Below are 25,222 nucleotides of genomic sequence, written 5' to 3' on the forward strand. Positions count from 1 at the left end.
GCTGTCTGACACGGGCGCCACCCTCAACCATCAGAAGGTTGAGGGGCGGGGTTCTGAGGCCGACCGCTCTCCATCTGCACCACAGCAGCAGCGCGTCAGGCTCCGCCTCCTGTAGGGGAGTTCCTGTACAGTTCAGACGTCTTGGAGGTCAAATGTCAGAGGAGACCGCTTCAGGAGCTAGAAATGGTCTGCAGACCAGAGACTGCATGAAGGAAACCCCCCTGCTGGTCACCTCTGTAACTGCCCCGGCTGCAGGGGGAAACCCCCCTGCTGGTTGACAGTTGTTTTATGACCGTTCATGCTTCAATACTTTATCAGTCATGTCATTATGATCACTAACACGTCTGTAATGTTTATGCCCTGATTGGACAACAAGCTGTAGGTCTGTTGTTCAGGGGAGGAGCCAAGCAGTTTATCCACCAATCAGAGTAAAGAAGGTGAGTCAGTGGGCGGTTCTTTCAGTCAGTTTATTGCCGTCTGCAGGTAGAGCCTGAGTTTGGTTCTTGATACAACAAACAAGCCACACAAAACAGCTGGGAGGAGGGGGCGGGGCTGTCTCCTGTGATGTCATAGAATCTGAGGTCAGGATTGGAGCAGAGGTGAGTCGGGTTGCTATAGTAACACTTCAAGCTCCTCCCTCTCTTCAGAGCCTGACAGAAAAGGAAACTGAAAAAAAAAATCCACTTTATAAAGTAAAGTCTGCAAAAACACACTCGCACATCCACTCACACACAGACACACACAAACACACTCGCACAACGAAGCTCCCTTTAGCAGCATCAGGAGAACCGCACAACGAAAATCCCATTAATAATGGCGGCTGTAGCTGGAGGCGGAGCCTACATGATTACACACAGAAAGCAGCCTATCAGAGGCCGAGCTGCAGAAAACAGTAAAAATAAAAAGCATAAAAGATGGGAAACTTCATTTCCCATCAGACCCGGCTGACAGCAGATGACCAGATTGTCCTGTGATTGGTCAGAACCAAACGGAGCTTCGGTCCGATAAAACGCACAGAAGCGGCGTTCACTTCAACCAACGCCACCTCGTTGACGGACAGAAACGTCTTCATCGCTCAGGCTGAATAGCTTTAAATGACTCCAACGGACAAAAGCAACATTTCCCGGCCTCCCGTGGAGCCGTGAAGGCAGCAGAGTCAGGAGGTTGTAGCGTTGGATCCTTACAGCAGGTCTTTAAATCACACACGATGTGTTGTAGTGTCGTCAGAAACCTTCAGCTTCTCCAACATGAACCTTCATCCTTCAAACGCCTCCCTTCTGCCATCAGTGAATCTCCCGCGATTGCCAGAGACAGTGAACGCACCGCTGCCTGTCTTTATGACGGATTCTTCTTCTTCTAAAACAACGTACACTTCAAATATCCACAAACAGCAACACGCCGCGCTCAGGCTAGCCTTTAGCGTCTCAGCCTGCAGGGGGCGCCACAGAGCGCCTCTCTTTGGTTTGTAGCCGTGAAGTGCTCGAGTCGCACGCAAACAAGGAAACGAGCTTCAGGTCACCGGAGACGGTGACGCCACGAAAAAAGAACTACGGAGAAACCAACGAGCTGCAGATGCACACGAGACGACGCGTTTATCGAATTAAAAAAAATACTGTGACGATAAAGTTCTGGAGTTCAATTTTCAAAATTTGTTGTTAGCAGGTTTAACCCTTTAACATCGGAGATGTCGCCGGCGACGTCAAAATAATCCGCTCTGAACAATAGCAACCATTTGTACAAACGGATTCTGAGGAAGAGCGGCCCAGCGCTAGCGGAAAGTGTTTTGCTGATATGCAACACTTTACGTTAGCGGTGAGCGGCCGCTGTTCTCCGCGACAGAATCCGCGGATTTACCTGCGCAAACAAAGTCACATTAGCTGAAAGTAGCTAAAGCTCCGATGTCAATGGGTCAAAACCTTTTGTTCATTGAACATTGATTTATCTGTCAAATATCGTAACGTTGCTCGTCTTACAGAAAGGTGTAACGTTTTTCCTGCCAGCGATGATCAACGATTGTCTAATCATTTAGATCGCAGTATTCCGATTGTGTCACATGACACAAACTTTAAGGATAACTACCGATGGGACACCCCTGAGCGTGGGGCTCGAACCTTCCTCATGAGTCATCTGAGCGCTAACGGGCCGCCGAGTGCTCCGGCCGCCTCCACCTTTCCAACCTTTGACCCTCCCCCTAAACTAGGACCCTCCCACAAACAGCGAGGCTGAAACGGTTTACTGAACTGTGTTGCTATGGCAACACACAGAAGGAAAGAAATCCATGTGTGTAACTGTGAAAAGTGCTCAAACACACACATATACAGCATAAGCTCCACCCACTGTCCCACAGCCAATCAACGGCCTCCGTGAGGTCACATGGGGTTTTCCTTTTTGAGGTCCGGCGCGCTGAACTGTCGCCTCATCCTGGGGGGCGTGTTGAAGCTCCACATGCCCGGTGGGGGCCCCATCCCCATCAGAATTTCCCGTGGGAAGGGCGGGGCTCCAGTGCGAGGCAGACTGTGGAAGTGGGGGTGGGGCCCTGGGTGGAATGGTGCATTGTGGAGGTTGTAGTAGGGGTGGTTTTGGAACTGATGGTGCTGCCGTTGATTGTTGAATGGAAAGCCCCCGTCTCTGTCCCTATTTGCTGGCCCCCCTCGACCCGGGACAGGCGACGCCCCCCTCCTCTGTCTGGGTCTTCCCTGGTGGCTGCCGTTGGCCCCGCCCCCATATTGCTGGTCGTTGTCGTAGTTGCCCTGGGGGGAGCTGTCCAGGGAGTTGCGACGGTAGCGCTGCTGGTAGTTTTGGTTGTTGCCTGGTTGGTAGTTGAAGTTTCCCTGGTTCCCATGGTTACGCTGTTGCCAAGCGCGCTGAGGGCTGGGCGTACGCATGCGGGAGGGCGGCGCCGGGAAGGGGAGGGGCAAAGCAGCAGGTTGACCCTGCGGAGCAGAGGGAGGTGGGGGGGAGCTTTTGATCTCCGCTCCTTCGTCTTCTTTCTGATTGGCTCCCTCCCCCCCTCCCTCCCCCAGCCCCAGAGCCTGCAGGGCGGCGCTGGCCGGTCCCCATGACAACCGGTGGGCCGGATTGCTCTTGAAGGGGAACTTCAGCTTGCACTCCTGGGGGGGGATGAAGCGACCCGTCCCCGGTAAATGGACCGGCACCGTGGGGGTGTTCTGACCTGCAGGGGGAGACACAGAGCGTGAGCCCCCTCCCCTTGGTGTGGGCGGGGTTAGCTTGGGCGGGGCTGACCTGGGTTCTGTCCCCGCAGCTTCTTGGTGACGTTCTGCTGCTGCAGATTCAGGATCCGCTGCTGTTCCTGCTTCAGCCAGCGGAGGCGCCCCCTCCGGAACGCCGGGTCCTCCTCCATCAGCCGCTGCACTCGCACCTCGGGGGGGTCGCAGCAGTCCTCGGCCCCGCCCATCTGCACGGACTCACCTTCCTCTCCGTTTACGTCTTCATCCTGGAATCCAGAGCGAGGGGTCATGACAGCCTCACGGGTCCACAGGTGGAGCCAGAGGCGGGACGTACCTGGACAGGTATGACGCTCTCCATCTTCACCATTCTGTCCCTGAGAGCTTTGATCTCCTCGTCCTTCATGTTGTTCTGCAGCTTCACCTCCTGCAGGAGAACACAGTTCTGACTCGCTCATCCACCACCAGAACCTGTGGGACCCCCATAGGAACCCCGTGGGACCCCCATAAGAACCCGTGGGACCCCCATAGGAACCCTTGGGACCCCCGCCCTCACCTCCAGGATGTCCGTCAGCTTATCGATGTGAGCCTTAAGGTCGTACACTTTAACCTTCTCTCCTCCCTCGCCCGTCTCGGCCCCTCCCTCCTCAGCGGGGGGGCTGCGCTCCTCCCCAATGCCTACAGTGTCGCAGACGTCCTGGGCCACGGCCTTCCAGCTGTCCCGCTCGTTCGAGTCCTTCTTGGCGTACATGCGGCACAGCTCCTTCATCTTGACGATGGACAGCGCCTCGATCTCCTGCCGAGAGTGACGGAAGTCTCCCAGAGCCACCTGGGGTTGGGGCGGGGGTGGAGGGGCAGAGAGGCAGTTTCTTCAGAAAGCTTTCATCAAAGGGCAGTTTATTTGTTTCACCTTTTATCAATAACCAGTTGGAACCAAAATAGCACGATTACAACAGCCTAAGTCAGTACAATTGTTAGTTAGCACGTTGTCCTGAGTTTAGATAGTTTCAGTCTTTTAGGCTATGTTAGCACATTAGCCTGAGTTAGCACTTTAGCCTATGTAAGTTCTTTAACTTAAGTAAGTATTTTAGCCTAAGTAAGGATATTAGCCTATAATGGTGCATTAGCTTCTTTAACTTAAGTATTTTAGCCTAAGTAAGGATATTAGCTTATAATGGTGCATTAGCTTGTGTTAACGCATTACCCTGTGTTAGTGCATTGGCCTATGATGGTCCATTAGCCTGTGTTAGCGCATTAGCTTCTGTTAGCGCATTAGCCTATGATGGTGCATTAGCCTGTGTTGGCGCATTAGCCTATGATGGTGCATTAGCCTGTGTTAGCGCATTAGCTTGTGTTAGCGCATTAGCCTATAATGGTGCATTAGCTTGTGTTAACGCATTAGCCTGTGTTAGTGCATTGGCCTATGATGGTCCATTAGCCTGTGTTAGCGCATTAGCTTCTGTTAGCGCATTAGCCTATGATGGTGCATTAGCCTGTGTTGGCGCATTAGCCTATGATGGTGCATTAGCCTGTGTTAGCGCATTAGCTTGTGTTAGCGCATTAGCCTATGATGGTGCATTAGCCTGTGTTAGCGCATTAGCCTGTGTTAGCACAGTAGCTTGTTTTAGCGCATTGGCTTTAACTCATTTGTTGTCGTATTTGAAGCTGATGCTCAGAGTTTGGACAGCTATAATGATGGGGGGGGGGGGGGGGTGGGCAGACCTCGTAGCAGATCTCCTTGACGGCCTGCATCCGCAGGTCCTCCATGGTGACCCGTTTGGGGTCTTTGCTGATCCTTCTCCTCTGGGGGATCTGGTAGACTCTGAGGGGCTCCCTCCTCTTCCCACTGCTGGGGAGGCCGCAGCGCTTCACTATGGTCTGAACCTGCAGACAAACAAACATGGCTGCCGCTGCACCTGGAGGTCTCTCCGGTGGTCCCGGTGGAGCTGGTGTCCTTACCTTATTGGCCGGCAGCTTCTCCCTGAGAGAGGAGATCAGCCTCCAGCTCTCCTCACAGGAGCGTTTGTCAGAGTCGTCCCCGCTGTCGCTGTCTGCATACTAACAAAGAGGAGGAACACTCAAGAAGCTCTCAGACCACAGCAGGACGCTGAACCACAGCAGATACCCACCAGCCGGTGCTGCTCCAGGATCAGGTCAGCCTCCTCCTTCTCTCTGCGATACTGAGTCTCTACGTCCTGCAGCCTGGAACCCAGCAAGAAGAAACCGTCAAAATCAGAGAGAACCCAGAGGAACTACAGATTCAACAGAAACGGTGTCAGAAGCTAAAACTAGTGCTCTGTAACTCCTCAGAAACCTGCACCGGTCCTCCAGAACCTCCCAGAGGAGGAGATGCGGTGCTCCCCACCTCTTCTCCATCTCCAGCTTGATGTCGATGCCCTGCTTCTCCAGCAGCTCCCTCTGAGCGTAGTTCCAGTCCTCCGGTTCCCCCTGCTGGTCTGCAGAGGCGCTGCGCTCCCTCTCCAGCCGGGCCTGCTCCGGGTGGTTGAACCGGAACACGTGGTTCTTCCCCATCACGATGCGGTTCCCTTCCACGGAGAAACATCCCATCATCTGCAGCTCCTCAGGCTCTGCCGGCTGAAGGAACGCTGACGTTCTTCAGGTGTGGATGCAGGAGAACGCTGCTCACCTTGTTTCAGAACCACGGCTTCTGTGATCTGCTTCCCGTTGACGTAGGTCTCTGCTCCCACCAGCGGCTCCAGCGTCACGATGGCTGCAGAGCAAGAACTTCCGTCAGAGTCTGAGGAGAACGTCTGGAGGCTTTGACCCCCAGGACCAACAGCAGGAGAGGCTCTGAGCTCCGGGGCTGACGTTCTCCCGCTCTGACGTTCTCCTGTTCTAAAGTTCTCCTGCTCCAACCTTCTCCTGCCCTACCGTTCTCCTTCTCTGGTTTTTGTTCTCCAGCTCTGACCTTTGTTCTCCCGCGCTCCTGTCGGGTCACGCTGTGCTAATGCTAACGTAGCGGCGGCTAACAGCACGCTCCTCTCTCTGAGCTTCAGCTCCGATCCTCCTGCTGACATTTCTCAGAGAAGAACCTTAGCCCTGCTCTCCTTCTATACATTCATCCTCGTGTGCCGAGCCAGGAGAACCCTGGACCTCCAGCTGAAACCTGGTACCGACAGCAGAACTGAGCAGAACTTCATGGATTTGGTCAGAAACGCAACAAACGAGGAAACGAGCGTCAGAAAGGAGAGAGAAAGCCTCTAGAGGTTCACACATGACGTCACCATGGAAACCAGACTCAGAACATTACCTTAGAGTTCTCCAGGCAGCTTTGATAGAGAGAGAAGAAGAGAAGGTCACCGTTGGAACACAAACACACACACCTGTGCAGGTAGACAAAGATCTCTACCACAGAAATGTGTTTTTCTAGCAGCCTGCAGTTTTTGATGGACAGCTGACTGATCCACTTTAGAAACAGAAACAGATTTACAGCTGCTGGTTCAGACGCAGAGCAGCAGAGGGCGCTGTGAGCACAGGACTGCAGCTCGGCCAATCACATCAGAGGCCACCAAACACATGGGTCCAATTGGCCAATCAGTGAGCAGCACAGGCTTCAGAGGAAAATATATGAGGATCTGGCTATGGCAGGACATGAGGGAGGTCTGCGCAGACAGACACGCAGGCAGGAGAGCAGACAGGGATGCAGACAGACACGCAGGCAGGAGAGCAGACAGGGAAGCAGACAGACACGCAGGCAGGAGAGCAGACAGGGAAAGCAGACAGACACGCAGGCAGGAGAGCAGACAGGGAAGCAGACAGACACTCAGACAGGAGAGCAGACAGGCAGACACACAGACAGACACGCAGGCAGGAGAGCAGACAGGCAGACAGCCAGAAACACAGACAGACACGCAGGCAGGAGAGCAGACACGCAGACAGACACGCAGACAGACACACAGACAGACGGCCAGAAACGCAGACAGACACGCTGGCAGGAGAGCAGACAGGGAAGCAGACACGCAGGCAGGAGAGCAGACAGGGATGCAGACAGACACGCAGGCAGGAGAGCAGACAGGGAAGCAGACAGACACGCAGGCAGGAGAGCAGACAGGCAGACAGACACGCAGACAGACACACAGGCGGGCAGACAGACGTGTGTCTTACCTTCTCCCTGCTCATTGGTCTCATTGATGAAGACACAGTGGATCTCTTTAATGAACTGACCGGACAGTTTGATGTCCACGTCCTGCTGTCCAACCCTGAGACACAAACACACACACACACACACACACGCTAGCGGTAGTTTCAGTGTTCTGTCGGTCCTGACGGTGTTCTAGGGAACTGGACACCGTCAGGATTCCAGGTGAAGCTGCTCACCTGGTGACCCCCTCCTTGATGTAGTACAGCAGACACTCAGACATCAGGGGGTCTTCATTCAGGTTGACCAGGTGAGGCGTCTGGACAGAAACACAACCACAGGAATCAGAGAGCGTCTGAGGTTCTGCAGGCTGAGGCTCGTTTCTGGTTCTGGGTTCTAAGGAGCAGGTCTGGTTCCTGGTAGAACTTCACCCAAACCAGCGTCTGCACACACACTTCCTGTTCTCCAGACCTTCTCAGGTCTAAGGAGAACGTCGTGTCCTTCGGTTCTGTCTGGAGACACAGAGATGAGGACTCACTCCTTTCGGGGAGAACACGCCCAGCGTTCCTCCGTCCTCCTTGATGGACACGCCCATCTCTGCCAGCAGCGTCTCCCTGAGGAGACAGAATGGTTCTCAGCACAGCTGGACCTCTGGAGGAGCATGAAGGTGGGAGAACAAAAAACTCTGGAGTTTCTGCAGATCAGAGTCACTCGCTTTACATCCGACAAAAGCTCCGCCCCTTTCGCGTGGTCATGGTTACCAGATGAACCGGTCATTTGGGTACCTCTCCAGGCGGATGGACTCTGTCTTCCTCAGCTTGTCCTCCCACGTCTCGTTCAGCTCCGCGATGATCTTCTCCGTCTCCTGCGACACGCGTGCACGTGTGAGCGCACGTTCTGATCAGCTGACGATGCCTTCAGGTGCAGAACATGCCGTTAGGTCCTACCATCAGCCTCTCTGCGGCCTCTTCTTTGCTGATGGTCTCCGTGGAAACCGCCTCCTCTCCGTCCTCCATCAGCGGGTGGGGGGGCGTGTCCTCAGCAGACACCTGATCATCTGGAAAATGATTCCTGATTGTTGATCAATAATCCTGAGATCCGCTGGACAGTCAAGTTGATTCAATGAAAAATCTGTGTTTGACCTGTGGGGGCGGGGCTATCTTCAGGGGCAATCCCATTGGTTGTGTGAGTCAGCTGCAGGGTGGAGGGGGGGGGTCCGGTCCCAGCCTGCAGCAGACTGTTGTTGACTGTAAGAGAGGGGGGGGGGGTCAGGTTTCAGACTGGAATCTCTGCTATCCTGCTTATGTAAGGAACAGCATGCAGCGGGCACGTGCACGCTCACGTGCTCGCCCACATACCACGTTACAGACAAACACAGCTGAGGGCGCCACAACAAACGGCGGCTCAGAACTCTGCCAGAAACCACAAACTCCTATGGTCTGTCTATGGAGGAGACCCCCAACCAGAACCACAGGGAGGTCTGCATGAAGACCAGACCTCCAACCAGAACCACATGGAGGTCTGCATGAAGACCAGACCTCCAACCAGAACCACAGGGAGGTCTGCATGAAGACCAGACCCCCAACCAGAACCACAGAGAGGTCTGCATGAAGACCAGACCTCCAACCAGAACCACATGGAGGTCTGCATGAAGACCAGACCTCCAACCAGAACCACAGGGAGGTCTGCATGAAGACCAGACCTCCAACCAGAACCACATGGAGGTCTGCATGAAGACCAGACCTCCAACCAGAACCACAGGGAGGTCTGCATGAAGACCAGACCCCCAACCAGAACCACAGAGAGGTCTGCATGAAGACCAGACCTCCAACCAGAACCACATGGAGGTCTGCATGAAGACCAGACCTCCAACCAGAACCACATGGAGGTCTGCATGAAGACCAGACCTCCAACCAGAACCACAGGGAGGTCTGCATGAAGACCAGACCCCCAACCAGAACCACAGAGAGGTCTGCATGAAGACCAGACCCCCAACCAGAACCACAGAGAGGTCTGCATGAAGACCAGACCCCCAACCAGAACCACAGGTGAAAGTGGATCCACAGCAGCAGTGGGATCTTCTCTGCGTCACGTACCGGCGTTGTCCAGCAGCTCGTGGAGGCCCTGGGAGAACAGCAGGTTCCTCAGCCGGTCCACCTCCGCCTTCAGCTCCCGGATCAGTTTGGCGTTGGGATCTTCGTTGATGATGGCGTTGCAGCGGATCTGTTTGGCGCGGTCCGCATACCTGCAGGTGGGTCAGACATGACACGATGTTCAGACGCCTTCAGGGAAGGACACAGAACTTCCTGTAGACACGCTTCCCTCTGCTGAGGAGCAGCTCTGAACAGAACCTGAACAGAACCCGATCATGACCCGCTAACAGGCTGTAAACACTACCAACAGATGAAGAGGCTGAATTCAGCCTGAACACAAACTGAACAAGCTGAACACAAACATAAACGATAAACCAAAACTACCGTTTATCAAGAAGTCAGAAGTTCAAGATGGAACTTTAAAAACTGAAAAACGGATTAAAGCATCAACCGCAGAACGACGGTGGAGTCACCACCTGTTTATGAGTCCGCTAAACAAGTCTGAAGATGACAGAAATAAAAGCTGATGATGTGCAGGAGACAGACGTGTTCACTGAACTACATCCTGCATCACTAAACCACGGCAGCATGAGAAGCTGAACTACAGTTCAAACAGCTGAGAAGCTGCAGGAAGAAGCCCAACATTTAGCCTGAAGGCTAAAATGCTGCACCTGTTTATGGAGGCAGATGATTGGCTGAGGGGACGCCAAAGGAAAGCTGACAAACCGCTAAGCTACACGCTAAACACGCCAAGAGTGAAGTAGCTGAAAGATGCTGTAGTTCATAAATATAGAAATGATCAGACTTAATTCAGCCTAAGACGGAATAAAACTAAGAAAACAACCTTTTCCTCCAGAAAATAAATGCTAGAGTGGTTAAAAAGTGTTTAAAAAGCTCAAAGAAGGATAAATAATTCAGATATTTGGGGTCAAAGTGCTAAAAACTGTTTACTTACATCACAGGAAATAAACTTTGATTCACTAAAACCGCTAATCAGATGCTAAATGATGCTAACTGCAGTGGAGTTACTCAGAAAGTAAAGACGCCTTTAGAAGCTGCTGTGCAGCAACATGACCATGAGGAAGAGGAGGAAGAGGAGGAGGCTGCTGCACCTCAGGGTGCTGAGAGTTTCCTCATAGTTGATGTCAGCCGGACTCAGAGCTGCAATCATGGCCGTCCGAGAGTTCCCTCCTGAAACACAGAACACCGTCAGAACCAGAACATCAGATCCGGTCCCTCACAGTGAACCCAAGAACCCAGACCAGCTCTACTGATCTACAGGCGGTTCCACATCAGTCCGTGGGGCGGTTCTCCTCACCCAGGTTCTCCTTCAGCAGCCAGGTGAGCACCGAGTCTCTGTAGGGAATGAAGTCGCTCTTCCTCTTCTTGCTGCCCTGCTGCAGGTCAGAAACGGTAAAGGTCACCTCCAGAGTCTAAAGGTCACTGTGAGGTCACACGGGCGCCAACCAACCATTTCAGCCAGAGCCGAGATGACCTTTCCCAGCGTGGTCAGAGACTTGTTGATGTTCGCTCCTTCCTGTCACCAAAACACAGGGACGGGACGGAAGAGTGACCAGAGTGAGACCAGACTGAGACCAGACTGAGACCAGACTGAGACCGGAGTGTTCTTGCACCTTGAGTCGGGTTCCCTTTGCCCCTGACGAGTCGGCGCGCTCACTTCCAGCCAGATCCACCAGGCTGATCTTACTGACCTGAAGAAGACCAGAGTTCACGTTCATACAAAGTCTCAGCGCCTAGAGCACGCCACGAGCACGCCACGGGCACGCCACGAGCACGCCATGAGCACGCCACGAGCACACCCACGCTCAATCATGCACCCCAGGAATGTACACACCAAGTCACAGGGCGACAGCAGACAGAGACAGATAAAACCACTAGGAAATGACCCCCCCTCAGATGGGTGATCACCTTCTCCGTGTCCAGGCTGGTCATCTGGTCCCGCCTCCTCTGGGTGAAGACGATGGTGAAGACGGCGTGCGAGCGGGACGAAGTCTCGTTCATGTTGGTGGCAGCAACCGTCCTACAATCAGACACAGAGTCCAACTCAGTCACAGGGTCACCAGCAGCTCCAAAAGGTCACCATGAAGGGTCAAGACTGTGAGGGATGAACTACACTTCCCATGATGCCTTTAGGCTTCCTTTACACTCAGATGGACTCGATGTAAAGAGGCAGGAAGGTTTCTAAGTGTTTCTAAATGCAGTCACCGGGTTTGGTTTGTTTCACAAACGTGGACCTCAGGAGAACACCAAAGACGAAACCAGAACCAGACCTGGATCAGGCCAGAACCAGACCTGGATCAGGTCAGAGCCAGACCTGAATCAGGTCAGAACCAGACCTGGATCAGGCCAGAACCAGACCTGAATCAGGTCAGAACCAGACCTGGATCAGGCCAGAACCAGACCTGGATCAGGTCAGAGCCAGACCAGAACCATACCTCCCTGAGGGAATGCTGCCTCCTAAAATTTCAGGGCAGAGGTAAATAAATCCTGAAGCTCTGCAGCTTCCTACGTTTCCCAGAAGGCACCACATTTGACCACAGCAGAAGCAGGTTCCCTGTTTGGGTCCAAATCATAAACAGACTCTCCTAAACGGTCTGGGTTTAAACAGATTCTCCACATTGAAGGTTTTTCTGCAGGAGCCGTCTAGGTTCACCCAGACCCTCCAGACATTTGAGCCCCCAGATGATTAAAATCAGATTATTAATGATTCTCTTCTTTCTCTTTGGGCTTTTCCCATCAGGGGTCGCCACAGCGAATCATCCTTTTCCACCTCACTCTATCATGAACATCTTCTACCCTAACGTTAGCCAACTTCATGTCCTCTGTTAAGACATCCATGTATCTCCTCTTTGGCCGTCCTCTTGCCCTCCTGCCAGGCAGCTCCATCTCCAACATCCTTCTACCAATATATCCACTATCCCTCCTCTGAACATGTCCAAACCATCTCAGTCTGGCTTCTCTGACTTTGTCGCTAACACAGGCAACATGAGCCGTCCCTCTGATGTACTCGTTCCTTATCCTGTCTAACCTGGTCACTCCTAAGGAGAACCTCAACATCTTCATCTCCGCTACCTCCATCTCAGCCTCTTGTCTCTGTCTCACTGCTACCGTCTCTAACCCATAGAGCAGAGCTGGTCTCACCACTGTCTTGTACACCTTTCCTTTGAGTCTTGCTGACACTCTTCTGTCACACAACACTCCTGACACTTTCCTCCACCCGCTCCAACCTGCCTGCACTCGCCTCTTCACCTCTTTTCCACACTCCCCATCACACTGAACTGTTGACCCCAAGTACTTAAACTCCTGCACCTTCTCCACCTCAGCCCCCTGTAACCTAACGCTTCTACCTTGATCCCTCTCGTTCAGACACATGTATTCTGTCTTACTGCGACTGACCTTCATGCCTCTTCTTTCCAGAGCAAACCTCCACCTCTCTAGCTGTTCCTCCACCTGCTCTCTACTCTCACTGCAAATTACAATGTCATCCGCAAACATCATTGTCCAGGGAGATTCCTGTCTTACCTCGTCTGTCAGCCTGTCCATCAACATAGCAAACAAAAAGGGACTTAAAGCTGATCCTTGGTGTAGTCCCACCTCCACCTTGAACTCCTCTGTCTGACCTACAGCACATCTCACCACCGTCATACTTCTCTCATACATGTCCTGAACTACTCTGACATACTTCTCTGCCACTCCAGACGACCTCATACAGTACCACAGCTCCTCCCTCGGCACCCTGTCATACGCCTTCTCTAAATCTACGAACACACAATGCAGCTCCTTCTGACCATCTCTGTACTTTTCCATCAACATTCTCAAAGCAAAAATGGCATCAGTGGTGCTCTTACGGGGCATGAAACCATACTGCTGCTCACAAATCTCCACCTTCTTCCTAAGCCTGGCTTCCACTACTCTTTCCCACAGCTTCATTGTGTGGCTCATCAACTTTATTCCTCTATAGTTGCTGCAGTTCTGCGTGTCACCCTTGTTCTTAAAGATCGGGACCAGAACGCTTCTCCTCCATTCCTCAGGCATCTTCTCACTCTCTAAAATCCTATTGAACAACCTCGTTAGAAATTCCACTGCTGTCTCTCCTAGGCACTTCCATACCTCCACAGGTACGTCATCAGGACCAACGGCCTTTCCGCTCTTCATCCTTTTCAGAGCCTTCCTAACCTCATCCTTTCCAATCTCTGCTACTTCCTGCTCCACAACAACCACATCTTCCTCCCTTCTTTCCCTGTCATTTTCCACGTTCATCAGCTCCTCAAAATACTCCTTCCATCTTTTCTGTACACTCTCCTGGGTTGTTAGCACCTTTCCATCTCTGTCCTTAATCACCCTTATCTGTTGCACGTCCTTCCCATCTCTGTCTCTCTGTCTGGCTAGCCTGTACAAGTCCTTCTCTCCTTCCTTTGTGTCTAACCTGTCATATAGCTCATCGTAAGCTTTCTGTTTGGCCTTTGCCACCTCTCTCTTCACTCTACGCTGCGCTTCCTTGTACTCCTGTCTACCTTCCTCAGTCCTTTCTACATCCCACTTCCTTTTAGCCAACCTCTTCCTCTGGACGCATTCCTGTACTTCCTCATTCCACCACCAAGTCTCTTTACCGTCTTTCCTCTTTCCAGATGACACACCTAGCACCTTCCTACCTGTTTCCCTGATAATCTCTGCTGTAGTTTCCCAGTCCTCTGGAAGCTCATCCTGACCACCCAGGACCTGTCTCAACTTCTGCCTAAATTCCTCACAAGTTTCTTCATTCTGTAGCTTCCACCACTTGGTCTTCTTTTCTGTTTTCCCTCTCTTCTTCTTCCTGACCTCCAGAGTCATCTTACACACCACCATGCGGTGCTGTCTGGCTACACTCTCTCCTACCACCACTTTGCAGTCATTAACCTCTCTCAAATGACCTCGTCTACATAGGATGTAGTCCACCTGAGTACTCCTACTTCCACTTCTGTATGTCACTCTATGTTCCTCTCTCTTCTGGAAGTAAGTGTTGACTACAGCCATTTCCATCCTCTTTGCAAAGTCCACCACCATCTGTCCCTCCAGATTCCTTTCCTTCACACCAAACCTGCCCATCACCTCCTCATCACCTCGGTTGCCCTCACCAACATGCCCATTAAAGTCTGCTCCAATAACAACTCTCTCTCCTCTGGGGAAACTCTCTATGACCTCATCCAACTCACTCCAGAATCTCTCCTTCACTTCTAACTCACAGCCAACCTGTGGCGCATACCCACTGACTACATTCACCATCACCCCTTCAATTTCTAACTTTAGGCTCATCATCCTGTCTGAGACTCTTTTCACCTCTAGAACACTGTTTACAAACTCCCCCTTCAGAATCACTCCTACCCCGTTTCTCTTCCTATCAACACCATGATAGAACAGTTTGTATCCTCCTCCAATACTACGTGCCTTGCTGCCCTTCCACCTTGTCTCCTGCACACACAGTACATCTACCTTCCTTTTCTCCATCATGTCTGCCAGCTCCCTGCCTTTCCCTGTCATTGTGCCAACGTTAAGAGTCCCTATTCTCAAACCTATGTTCCTGCCTTTTCCCTTCTCTCTGGCCACGGACCCTTCTGCCTCTCCTCTTTCTTCCACCAACAGTAGTCAAATTTCCACCGACACCCTGTAGGTTAACAGCATCGGTGGCGGTCGTTGTTAACCCGGGCCTCGACCGATCCGGTATGTCTAAAGTGTTGTGGATGATTCGCATGGTTATTTTGGCAATTTTTACGCCGGATGCCCTTCCTGACGCAACCCTCTCTATTTATCCGGGCTTGGGACCGGCACAGAAGTTACTGGCTTGCAACCCCTGTGGCTAGATTATTAATGATAATCAGATTATTAAAATCAGATTATTAACGATGACCATAATAATAATAATCTGATTATCATCATTATTATGATCATGATTATAATCAGATTATTATGATATTCTGATTATTAATGATGATCAGATTATTAACAATGATCATAATAATGATGATAATCAGATTATTATAATCAGATTATTGCTGATAATCTGATTAGTGATGATGAACATATTATTGATGATGATCAGATTATCGATGATGATCAGATTAGTAATGATAATCAGATTATTAAAATCAGATTATTAACGATGACCATAATAATAATCTGATTATAATCATTATTATGATCATGATTATAATCAGATTATTAATGATATTCTGATTATTAATGATGATCTAATTAGTGATGATGATCAGATTTTTAAGGATAATCAGATCATTTGGACAGTCAAAAACACTGGAAGCCCCTACAGTTTATGGGGGGTTCAGAACCACTGACCGGGCCTTGTTGCCGGCGTCCATCAGGTCCCGGATGTCGCAGAAACCGGTCACAGCCAGCTTGGACAAGTCCTCCACGTACGGGCCCAGGATGGGGTGCTCTCGGACCCGCAGACTGCCCTCAGACTTGGGGCTCAAAAGATCCCGGACCCGCTCGCAGTAGATCTCCATATAGGACACCTGAAGTAGGAGGAGTCACATTAAGCCACGCCTACACTGAAGAGGGGTCAGGGGGGGTTCAGGGAAGCTTTACCTCCACAGAGTAGGTCAGGTCTGGATCAGAGTTCTCTCCGGTCCTCTGGAACAGATCCTCACACAGCTGGACACAGACAGGTCATCAGGTGAGCTCACCCCCCCCCCCCCCCCCCCCCCCCCCTCCCCTCACACCTGCTCAGGTGAACGTACCTGTGGGATGATCCCCTCCTGACCCGGCTCCTGCTTCCCCATCATGGTGTAGCTCTTTCCTGCCCCCGTCTGACCGTATGCAAAGATGCACACGTTGTAACCTGGAACACAGCAGAACCGTGTTCATCTTTCCAGAACCCAAACCCGGTTCTGCCTGCAGGAAGAGCTTCAGGCAGGAAGTCACCTTCAAAGGCGTGCAGCAGCATCTCCTCGCCGATGTCCTTGTAGACCTGATGCTGGGAGGCGAACTGCGGGTCCTCAGGCTGAGAAGACAAACGCACAACTTCAACACAAACACACACATGCGCCCGTCAGGGTTTGTGTGTGTGACGTGTGCGCACCGCTGTGTGCGACCAGTAGGAGTGGTCAAAGGTGAAGTTCTTGGCTCCATCTTTGGGCTGTTTGGGGTTGGAGATGCCTGCAGACACAGCAGATACTGAGTGTGTGTGTGCGTGCACACGTGTACATGTGTGTGTGCACGTGACTCACAGGTGGTGTTTCCCTGCATCTGGATCACACACTTGGCGTTGCGGCCCGTCTCTCTGGCGTTGAACGGTCGGACCCGGACAGCCACCTTGACAGAGGCGCTCGCCATGGTCCAGCTCCGCCCACTCCCCTGCAAACGGCCAATCAGAGAGCAGACTCAGAGCTCCAGGAAGCAGCCTGTTCTCAGACTTTCCCTCATTCCTGGTTTTCCAGCATGACCACACTCCCTCCTCCCTCCTCATTCCTCAGTTTATGGGAGCAGCGTTCCTCCTCCTGCACCTTCAGGCCTCACACTCCTCTCCTCCTCTTCCTCACATTTCTGCCGTTCTGTTATGGTTTGGGCCCTGGTTGCCGTGGAAACCAGACTGGCCTCTGTTCAGCTCCGTCTGGTCGTGTCTCTCCTGTCGCTCCCGTCTCCTCTTCAGTCGCTCTTCAGGCCTCCTGGGAAAATCCCAGCTGGCTGCGAGCAGCGTGCGCTCACACGTGCACTCTCCCCCGTGCACAGAGGCGTGTCAATCATGTGACCTTCAACCTGACTCTATAATCTGCGTTTCTGCAGCCTGTAATGAAGCTCTGGCAGACCAGCAGACTCCTTCATCTCCATCTTCACAGCTCTCAGTTTGATTCTCATCCTATCAGAGTCTGGGGCGGTTTCAGGCTCCGCCCCCTCCACCTGTCAATCTTCTGGATGTAAAAGAGCCTAAAACCTAAACCAGAGACTCAGGTTTCTGTAGAAACCTTCTGGTTGCATCTGCAGATCTCCTTCAGCGGTAGATCAGCAGATCCAGATGTTCACAGATGTTCTGGATCATCTCAGACATTTGCTGGCAATGTTGGACTTCAGTGCTGCAGATCCAGTAGATCCAGTAGATCCTGCAGATCCTCTCACACTAATGTGGGTTCAACCACAGCAGAATTCCTGAGGTCCAGGTAGGACAGACGACCTGCAGGTGTTCCTGCCAACCAGGTGTGAGCTCAAACCCACACTCACATGTACGCGCACACACACATACACATACACACACACAGTACTAACACACAGTACTAACACACAGTACTAACACACAGTACTAACACACAGTACTAACACACAGCAGACAGGTCCTGGTTGTGTTGAGGTGAATCAGGGCTGCAGCTCTGACTTCATCCTGCAAACATCCCTACGTGCACGCACACGTGCACCATCCGAGCAAAAATCCAACCAGAAGAACCGCCTCCATCTGTCAGCCACTCAGCTTCCACACAACAATCGCACAAAAATACACACGCACAATAAAAGATACACAAAAAAGTGTAGACACCAAAAAATCCAGAATTACAAAAGTAAAGACGCACAGCACAACACAACAATGCAGACGCACAACAATGCAGACACAACAATGCAGACGCACAACAATGCAGACACAGCAATGCAGACGCACAACAATGCAGACGCAGCAATGCAGACACAGCAATGCAGATAAACACAAACTAACAGAAATAGAAGTCTGCTGAACATCAGTGCCTCTGATGTCTGTGGTGATGACATCATGACCTCCAGGATTCAGTTTACCGAGCCGTCCACAAACGCCTCCATGAACGCGGTACAAAGACCCACAACAACATGAACACAATGTGACAATCAGCAGAGAGTTACTCTGGTGGACACAAACAGAAAAAGTTCTGCTTTGACCGTAGTTCCAGAATGACCCTGAATGCATCACCTGAAGCAGATTCCCATTAAGCCAAGTTTAAACCAGACAATGTGTGTGTGTGTGTGTGAGTGTGTGTGTGAGTGTGTGGGGGGGCAAATTAATAAAGCTGACTAATGTTCAGGTTCCAACCAGAGCATAAAGATCTCAGTCGAACCTCCAGAACCAAAAGACAAATGTATTTTAGAACATTTTACTTTATTGTTTCTGTCTTTTATCTCTGAAGCAGCGTCCAGACTCCTGAACCATCTCAAAGTTCTGGAGAACCAACATTAATGTTGTTCCTCAGTCACATTAGAACCTTAGTGGTTAAGGAACATGACATTCTTTGTTTTTTCACATTTTGTTGTTGAAATCAGACAATGTTGACTGTTCTCTTTCTATATTTGAGCTTATCAAAATAAAAGCACCATGATGAGGGTGAAGGACAAACAGCTGCAGTGATTCACATTCTGATCATTCAATCACCTGAATTGATCATTTTATTATAATGAACGACATAAAGTCATATTTAAAAAAAGACTAAATGTGTTCTGGTTCAAAACCAGGATGTGGATCGCATCGCCAATACACACCTCTAGTTTAGTGTGTAGCTGTAATTGTGTGTTTTTACGGCCGTGTATAGCTGTGATTGTGTGTTTTTACAGCCGTGTATAGCTGTGATTGTGTGTTTTTACGGTCGTGTGTGTAGCTGTGATTGTGTGTTTTTACGGCCGTGTATAGCTGTGATTGTGTGTTTTTACGGTCGTGTGTGTAGTTGTGATTGTGTGTTTTTACGGTCGTGTGTGTAGTTGTGATTGTGTGTTTTTACGGTGGTGTGTGTAGTTGTGATTGATTGTGTGTTTTTACGGTCATGTATAGCTGTGATTGTGTGTTTTTACGGTCGTGTGTAGTTGTGATTGTGTGTTTTTACGGTCGTGTGTAGTTGTGATTGTGTGTTTTTACGGTCGTGTGTGTAGCTGTGATTGAGTTTTTACGGTCGTGTGTGTAGCTGTGATTTTGTGTTTTTACGGTGGTGTGTGTAGTTGTGATTGATTGTGTGTTTTTACAGTCATGTATAGCTGTGATTGTGTGTTTTTACGGTCGTGTGTGTAGCTGTGATTTTGTGTTTTTACGGTCGTGTGTGTAGCTGTGATTTTGTGTTTTTACGGTCGTGTGTGTAGCTGTGATTTTGTGTTTTTACGGTCGTGTGTAGTTGTGATTGTGTGTTTTTACGGTCGTGTGTGTAGTTGTGATTGATTGTGTGTTGTTACGGTCATGTTTGCTGTGATTGTGTCTTTACGGTTGTGTGTGTAGTTGTGATTGTGTGTTTTGACAGTCGTGTGTGTAGTTGTGGTTGTGTGTTTTTACAGTCGTGTGTGTAGCTGTGATTTTGTGTTTTTACAGCCGTGTGTAGTTGTGATTGTGTGTTTTTACGGTCATGTGTAGCTGTGATTGTGTGTTTTTACAGTCGTGTGTGTAGCAGTGATTTTGTGTATTTACGGTCGTGTGTGTAGTTGTGATTGTGTGTTTTTACGGTCGTGTGTGTAGTTGTGATTGTGTGTTTTTACGGTGGTGTGTGTAGTTGTGATTGATTGTGTGTTTTTACGGTCATGTATAGCTGTGATTGTGTGTTTTTACGGTCGTGTGTAGTTGTGATTGTGTGTTTTTACGGTCGTGTGTGTAGCTGTGATTTTGTGTTTTTACGGTCGTGTGTGTAGCTGTGATTTTGTGTTTTTACGGCCGTGTGTGTAGTTGTGATTGATTGTGTGTTTTTACGGTCATGTTTGCTGTGATTGTGTCTTTACGGTCGTGTGTGTAGTTGTGATTGTGAGTTTTGACAGTCGTGTGTGTAGTTGTGGTTGTGTGTTTTTACGGTCGTGTGTGTAGTTGTGATTGTGTGTTTTTACAGTCGTGTGTGTAGCTGTGGTTTTGTGTTTTTACGGTCGTGTGTAGTTGTGATTGTGTGTTTTTACGGTTGTGTGTGTAGTTGTGATTGTGTGTTTTTAGGGTCGTGTGTGTAGTTGTGGTTGTGTGTTTTTACGGTCGTGTGTGTAGTTGTGGTTGTGTGTTTTTACGGTCGTGTGTGTAGTTGTGATTGTGTGTTTTTACGGTCGTGTGTGTAGTTGTGATTGTGTGTTTTTACGGTGGTGTGTGTAGTTGTGATTGATTGTGTGTTTTTACGGTCATGTATAGCTGTGATTGTGTGTTTTTACGGTCGTGTGTAGTTGTGATTGTGTGTTTTTACGGTCGTGTGTGTAGCTGTGATTTTGTGTTTTTACGGCCGTGTGTGTAGTTGTGATTGATTGTGTGTTTTTACGGTCATGTTTGCTGTGATTGTGTCTTTACGGTCGTGTGTGTAGTTGTGATTGTGAGTTTTGACAGTCGTGTGTGTAGTTGTGGTTGTGTGTTTTTACGGTCGTGTGTGTAGTTGTGATTGTGTGTTTTTACGGTCGTGTGTGTAGCTGTGGTTTTGTGTTTTTACGGTCGTGTGTAGTTGTGATTGTGTGTTTTTACGGTTGTGTGTGTAGTTGTGATTGTGTGTTTTTAGGGTCGTGTGTGTAGTTGTGGTTGTGTGTTTTTACGGTCGTGTGTGTAGTTGTGGTTGTGTGTTTTTACGGTCGTGTGTGTAGTTGTGATTGTGTGTTTTTACGGTCGTGTGTGTAGTTGTGATTGTGTGTTTTTACGGTGGTGTGTGTAGTTGTGATTGATTGTGTGTTTTTACGGTCATGTATAGCTGTGATTGTGTGTTTTTACGGTCGTGTGTAGTTGTGATTGTGTGTTTTTACGGTCGTGTGTGTAGCTGTGATTTTGTGTTTTTACCGTCGTGTGTGTAGCTGTGATTTTGTGTTTTTACGGTAGTGTGTGTAGTTGTGATTGATTGTGTGTTTTTACAGTCATGTATAGCTGTGATTGTGTGTTTTTACGGTCGTGTGTGTAGCTGTGATTTTGTGTTTTTACGGTCGTGTGTGTAGCTGTGATTTTGTGTTTTTACGGTCGTGTGTAGTTGTGATTGTGTGTTTTTACGGTCGTGTGTGTAGTTGTGATTGATTGTGTGTTTTTACGGTCATGTTTGCTGTGATTGTGTCTTTACGGTCGTGTGTTTAGTTGTGATTGTGTGTTTTGACAGTCGTGTGTGTAGTTGTGGTTGTGTGTTTTTACGGTCGTGTGTGTAGTTGTGATTGTGTGTTTTTACAGTCGTGTGTGTAGCTGTGATTTTGTGTTTTTACAGCCGTGTGTAGTTGTGATTGTGTGTTTTTACGGTCGTGTGTAGTTGTGATTGTGTGTTTTTACGGTCGTGTATAGCTGTGATTGTGTCTTTACGGCCGTGTGTGTAGCTGTGATTGTGTGTATTTACGGTCGTGTGTGTAGCAGTGATTTTGTGTATTTACGGTCGTGTGTGTAGTTGTGATTGTTTGTTTTTACGGTCGTGTGTGTAGTTGTGATTGTGTGTTTTTACGGTGGTGTGTGTAGTTGTGATTGATTGTGTGTTTTTACGGTCATGTATAGCTGTGATTGTGTGTTTTTACGGTCGTGTGTAGTTGTGATTGTGTGTTTTTACGGTCGTGTGTAGTTGTGATTGTGTGTTTTTACGGTCGTGTGTGTAGCTGTGATTTTGAGTTTTTACGGTCGTGTGTGTAGCTGTGATTGATTGTGTGTTTTTACGGTCATGTTTGCTGTGATTGTGTCTTTACGGTCGTGTGTGTAGTTGTGATTGTGAGTTTTGACAGTCGTGTGTGTAGTTGTGGTTGTGTGTTTTTACGGTCGTGTGTGTAGCTGTGATTGTGTGTTTTTACATTCGTGTGTGTAGCTGTGGTTTTGTGTTTTTACGGTCGCGTGTAGTTGTGATTGTGTGTTTTTACGGTTGTGTGTGTAGTTGTGATTGTGTGTTTTTAGGGTCGTGTGTGTAGTTGTGGTTGTGTGTTTTTACGGTCGTGTGTGTAGTTGTGATTGTGTGTTTTTACGGTCATGTGTGTAGTTGTGATTGTGTGTTTTTAGGGTCGTGTGTGTAGTTGTGATTGTGTGTTTTTAGGGTCGTGTGTAGTTGTGATTGTGTGTTTTTAGGGTCGTGTGTAGTTGTGATTGTGGGTTTTTACGGCCGTGTGTGTAGTTGTGATTGTGTGTTTTTAGGGTCGTGTGTAGTTGTGATTGTGGGTTTTTACGGCCGTGTGTGTAGTTTTGATTGTGTGTTTTTACGGTCGTGTGTGTAGCTGTGATTTTGTGTTTTTACGGTCGTGCGTAGTTGTGATTGTGTGTTTTTACGGTCGTGTGTAGTTGTGATTGTGTGTTTTTTACGGTCGTGTGTGTAGTTGTTATTGTGTATTTTTATGGTCGAGTGTGTAGTTGTGATTGTGTGTTTTTACGGTCGTGTGTAGTTGTGATTGTGTGTTTTAACGGTCGTGTGTGTAGTTGTGATTGTGTGTTTTTACGGTCGTGTGTGTAGCTGTGACTTTGTGTTTTTTACGGTCGTGTGTAGTTGTGATTGTGTGTTTTTGCGGTCGTGTGTGTAGCTGTGAATGTGTTTTTTACGGTCGTGTATAGCTGTGATTGTGTTTTTACGGTTGTGTGTGTGTTGGTGTAGAATCCAAACATGTGTCTAAAAATACTCGCGCACACACACACACACTGTCTGTCACACCGTCATGGCAGCCCTGCCTGCAGCCTCCAGGTTCTGCTCTGAAGGTGCAGCCCTCTCAGGTGTGTACACCTGTGCAGCATCCTCACAGCAGAAGGGGGCGGAGCGAACCTTCCTGTATGACCTGCTCGGTGGTGCGTTCACGGACCTTCCCAGACATTCTGTGAATGTGTGGATCAGAGCCTCCTGACGTCAGCTGATGCTTTGATGCTGAAACAGCTGTGGTCACGTGGTCTAACGCCGTAGACTGACTTCATCCCCGCGGGTTAATGTATTAATCTGATCAGCTGATTAAAGGCAGGGCGCTCGCGCCGTCAGAAAGTTCCTCGGAGACGCATTGACGGACCGTGGGAAATGTAAATGCTGCAGCCTCGGACTGACCCACAGACTTTTCTAACTTCAAATGAGCGAGCCAGCGGTCAGTGACGTCATGGAGAGACCGATCAAAGTATGGCGACCGGCGAGGAAGGTTCTGTCCGGGACATCCGGTCCTCGCGGAGCGTGACTCACCTTCACGGTACCGCGAGTCTCGTGGAAGCCACGCGCTGCCTTCACGCGCTCCTCATCTCCGCTCGTACAGCAGATAAATAAACAGCCCGGGGGGGGTGTCAGCCGTAGTTCCGGTCCTGGTGTCGTTGCGGGTCTGGGGGTCCGGAGCACAAAAAAAGTTTCACCGGCCGGAGCAGCGCGTCTTCCACGGCTTCAGGGTGACGTCACCGGCCGGTACCGGAGTAGGCAGAGGGGGAGGGGGGAACAGCTGAGGCCCACCGGCGGTGGGGCGTAAATCACGGCGGACCGCTGGAACTCGGTGATCCGGTGGAGGGTCTGGCAGCAGTCCGCCGGAGGGGCGGTCTGCCGGGAGGGAACCGGAGAGAAGACGGAGTTTTACCGGAAAAAAAAGGAGAGAGGGGGGAGCAGAGGCTGGCCGGGGCCCTGGCCGCGCGGCGGGTGTGTGCGTGTGGGTGAGTGCGCGCGCTCCCGTCACAGAAAGCCCGGCGCGCGCTCTTCCTCCGTCCGCAGTAGGAGCTGCAGCTCTCAGACAGACGTCTCACTCTGACACAGATTTCCAGCTGTGATTTGATCTGAAGAATCAGAAAATGTGTTTACGCTAACTTTTATCAAATTAATAAATACAATTAAGATAATTGACGTAAAATTAAGTTATCCTTTAATGGAAGAAACTGTGAGGAGTTTTTTAAAAGACCATGAAATGGTCCAAACAGCCGCGACTGACGGAGTGGAGCCACTGCAGAGCAGAAACGATCTTTGTTTCCACTCACTGTGTTTTCATCAGTTTATCAGCAGTTTGTTGGGTCAAAGGACAGCAGGTAAACAAAAAAGTGTTGCATATTGTAGCCAATAATCACATCTCTGACTGTTTGAATAAAGTTTTGTGTTTTTATTGGTGGTTTGAACGTTTTCTTTTATGTGCAGAAACGGATCATGTGAGACTTTAAAGTTTAGTTCAAAGAGTGAAGACAAAGAAATGTTTCTGTTTCTTCTGCCTGGGAGGCCTAATAATGTATAGAATGATCTGACACTGAGAACATATTCAGGATTAAAAAGGATTTTCAGGGACGTATATCTCATTTTTTTAGGGTTTTATTTATGGCTAAATATGATAATTCTCATAATTACAGCCAAAAAACAAATTTTTAAGTGTGAGCCACAGAATGAACCTTAATTCTGCAGAACGTTTTAGAACCTTTGTCCTCCACCTATAGGAACGCCTCTGTAATTCCTGCAGACTCACAAAGTTCACACAGAACAGGACAAACGCACAACTGAGCTGTTGTTTCTACACAACCTGAAGGATGACTCACTACCCGGGTTATCACTGGTCTGTGGACGGTTCTGGTTTCGGTTTCAGGTGAAGGATTGAGTTTCAACAGCTCTGAATGAATGAATGTAAACACAACTGAGGTTCTCACAGGAACAATGTGTGTGTGTGTGTGAGAACAAGTGAGGGTGGGTCAGGAAACACCTGGAACTCAGGAAGCACCCACCCACACAGCCATCATGAGGTCACCGCGCTCGCTGGCGTTGAGCTGTCTCCTCCAGCCGCCGTCAGAAGACGTTCTCCAAAGGTCAAAGTTCATCATATCTATGACTCTGCCACAGCGATGAACCAGGCCGGCCACTGGGGGGCGCTGAACAGCAGTCAGGAGTCTGCTGTACTACCAAAGGGACAAAGTCTGCAACTTCATGGACTCATGGAGACTCTGGAGGCGGTCACTTCCTGTTCCTGAGGGGCGTTTCCTCAGGCAGCAGTGGATGCAGTTGATTTTCACGGCTGTAAAA

At 49.7% G+C, this 25,222-nt stretch overlaps 1 protein-coding gene across 1 annotated transcript; it reads right to left on the reverse strand.

Annotated features, from left to right (window-relative positions):
- Nucleotides 1-448: 448 nt before the first annotated feature.
- On the reverse strand, nt 449-24,017 carry kif1c (kinesin family member 1C). Its single transcript, XM_023965779.1, has 28 exons — nt 23,432-24,017; nt 16,619-16,745; nt 16,471-16,547; nt 16,314-16,392; nt 16,130-16,230; nt 15,978-16,043; nt 15,726-15,904; nt 11,307-11,418; nt 11,012-11,089; nt 10,849-10,914; nt 10,696-10,774; nt 10,490-10,568; nt 9,381-9,529; nt 8,427-8,531; nt 8,232-8,341; nt 8,070-8,149; nt 7,823-7,898; nt 7,524-7,603; nt 7,311-7,405; nt 5,833-5,916; nt 5,551-5,731; nt 5,315-5,387; nt 5,145-5,243; nt 4,908-5,069; nt 3,742-4,014; nt 3,523-3,612; nt 3,244-3,454; nt 449-3,172 (listed from the first exon to the last, which is right to left on the reverse strand). Exons 2-28 carry the CDS (start codon nt 16,722-16,724, stop codon nt 2,370-2,372), a joined length of 3,693 nt encoding a protein of 1,230 aa, XP_023821547.1. The 5' UTR covers nt 16,725-16,745; nt 23,432-24,017; the 3' UTR covers nt 449-2,369.
- Nucleotides 24,018-25,222: the final 1,205 nt, after the last annotated feature.

This window comes from Oryzias latipes, chromosome 18 (assembly GCF_002234675.1).
Source record: "Oryzias latipes chromosome 18, ASM223467v1".
Lineage (NCBI taxonomy): Eukaryota > Metazoa > Chordata > Actinopteri > Beloniformes > Adrianichthyidae > Oryzias > Oryzias latipes.

What these genes read in the sequence shown, in the direction of transcription:
- kif1c (XM_023965779.1), bottom strand. Translation starts at nt 16,724, where the DNA reads ATGGCGAGCGCCTCTGTCAAGGTGGCTGTCCGGGTCCGACCGTTCAAC. An exon ending in AGATAGCCCCGCCCCCACAG is followed by an intron (nt 8,342 to 8,426) that starts GTCAAACACAGA and finishes ATCATTTTCCAG; the next exon opens with ATGATCAGGTGTCTGCTGAG. An exon ending in AGCCGTGGTTCTGAAACAAG is followed by an intron (nt 5,732 to 5,832) that starts GTGAGCAGCGTT and finishes TCTCCGTGGAAG; the next exon opens with GGAACCGCATCGTGATGGGG.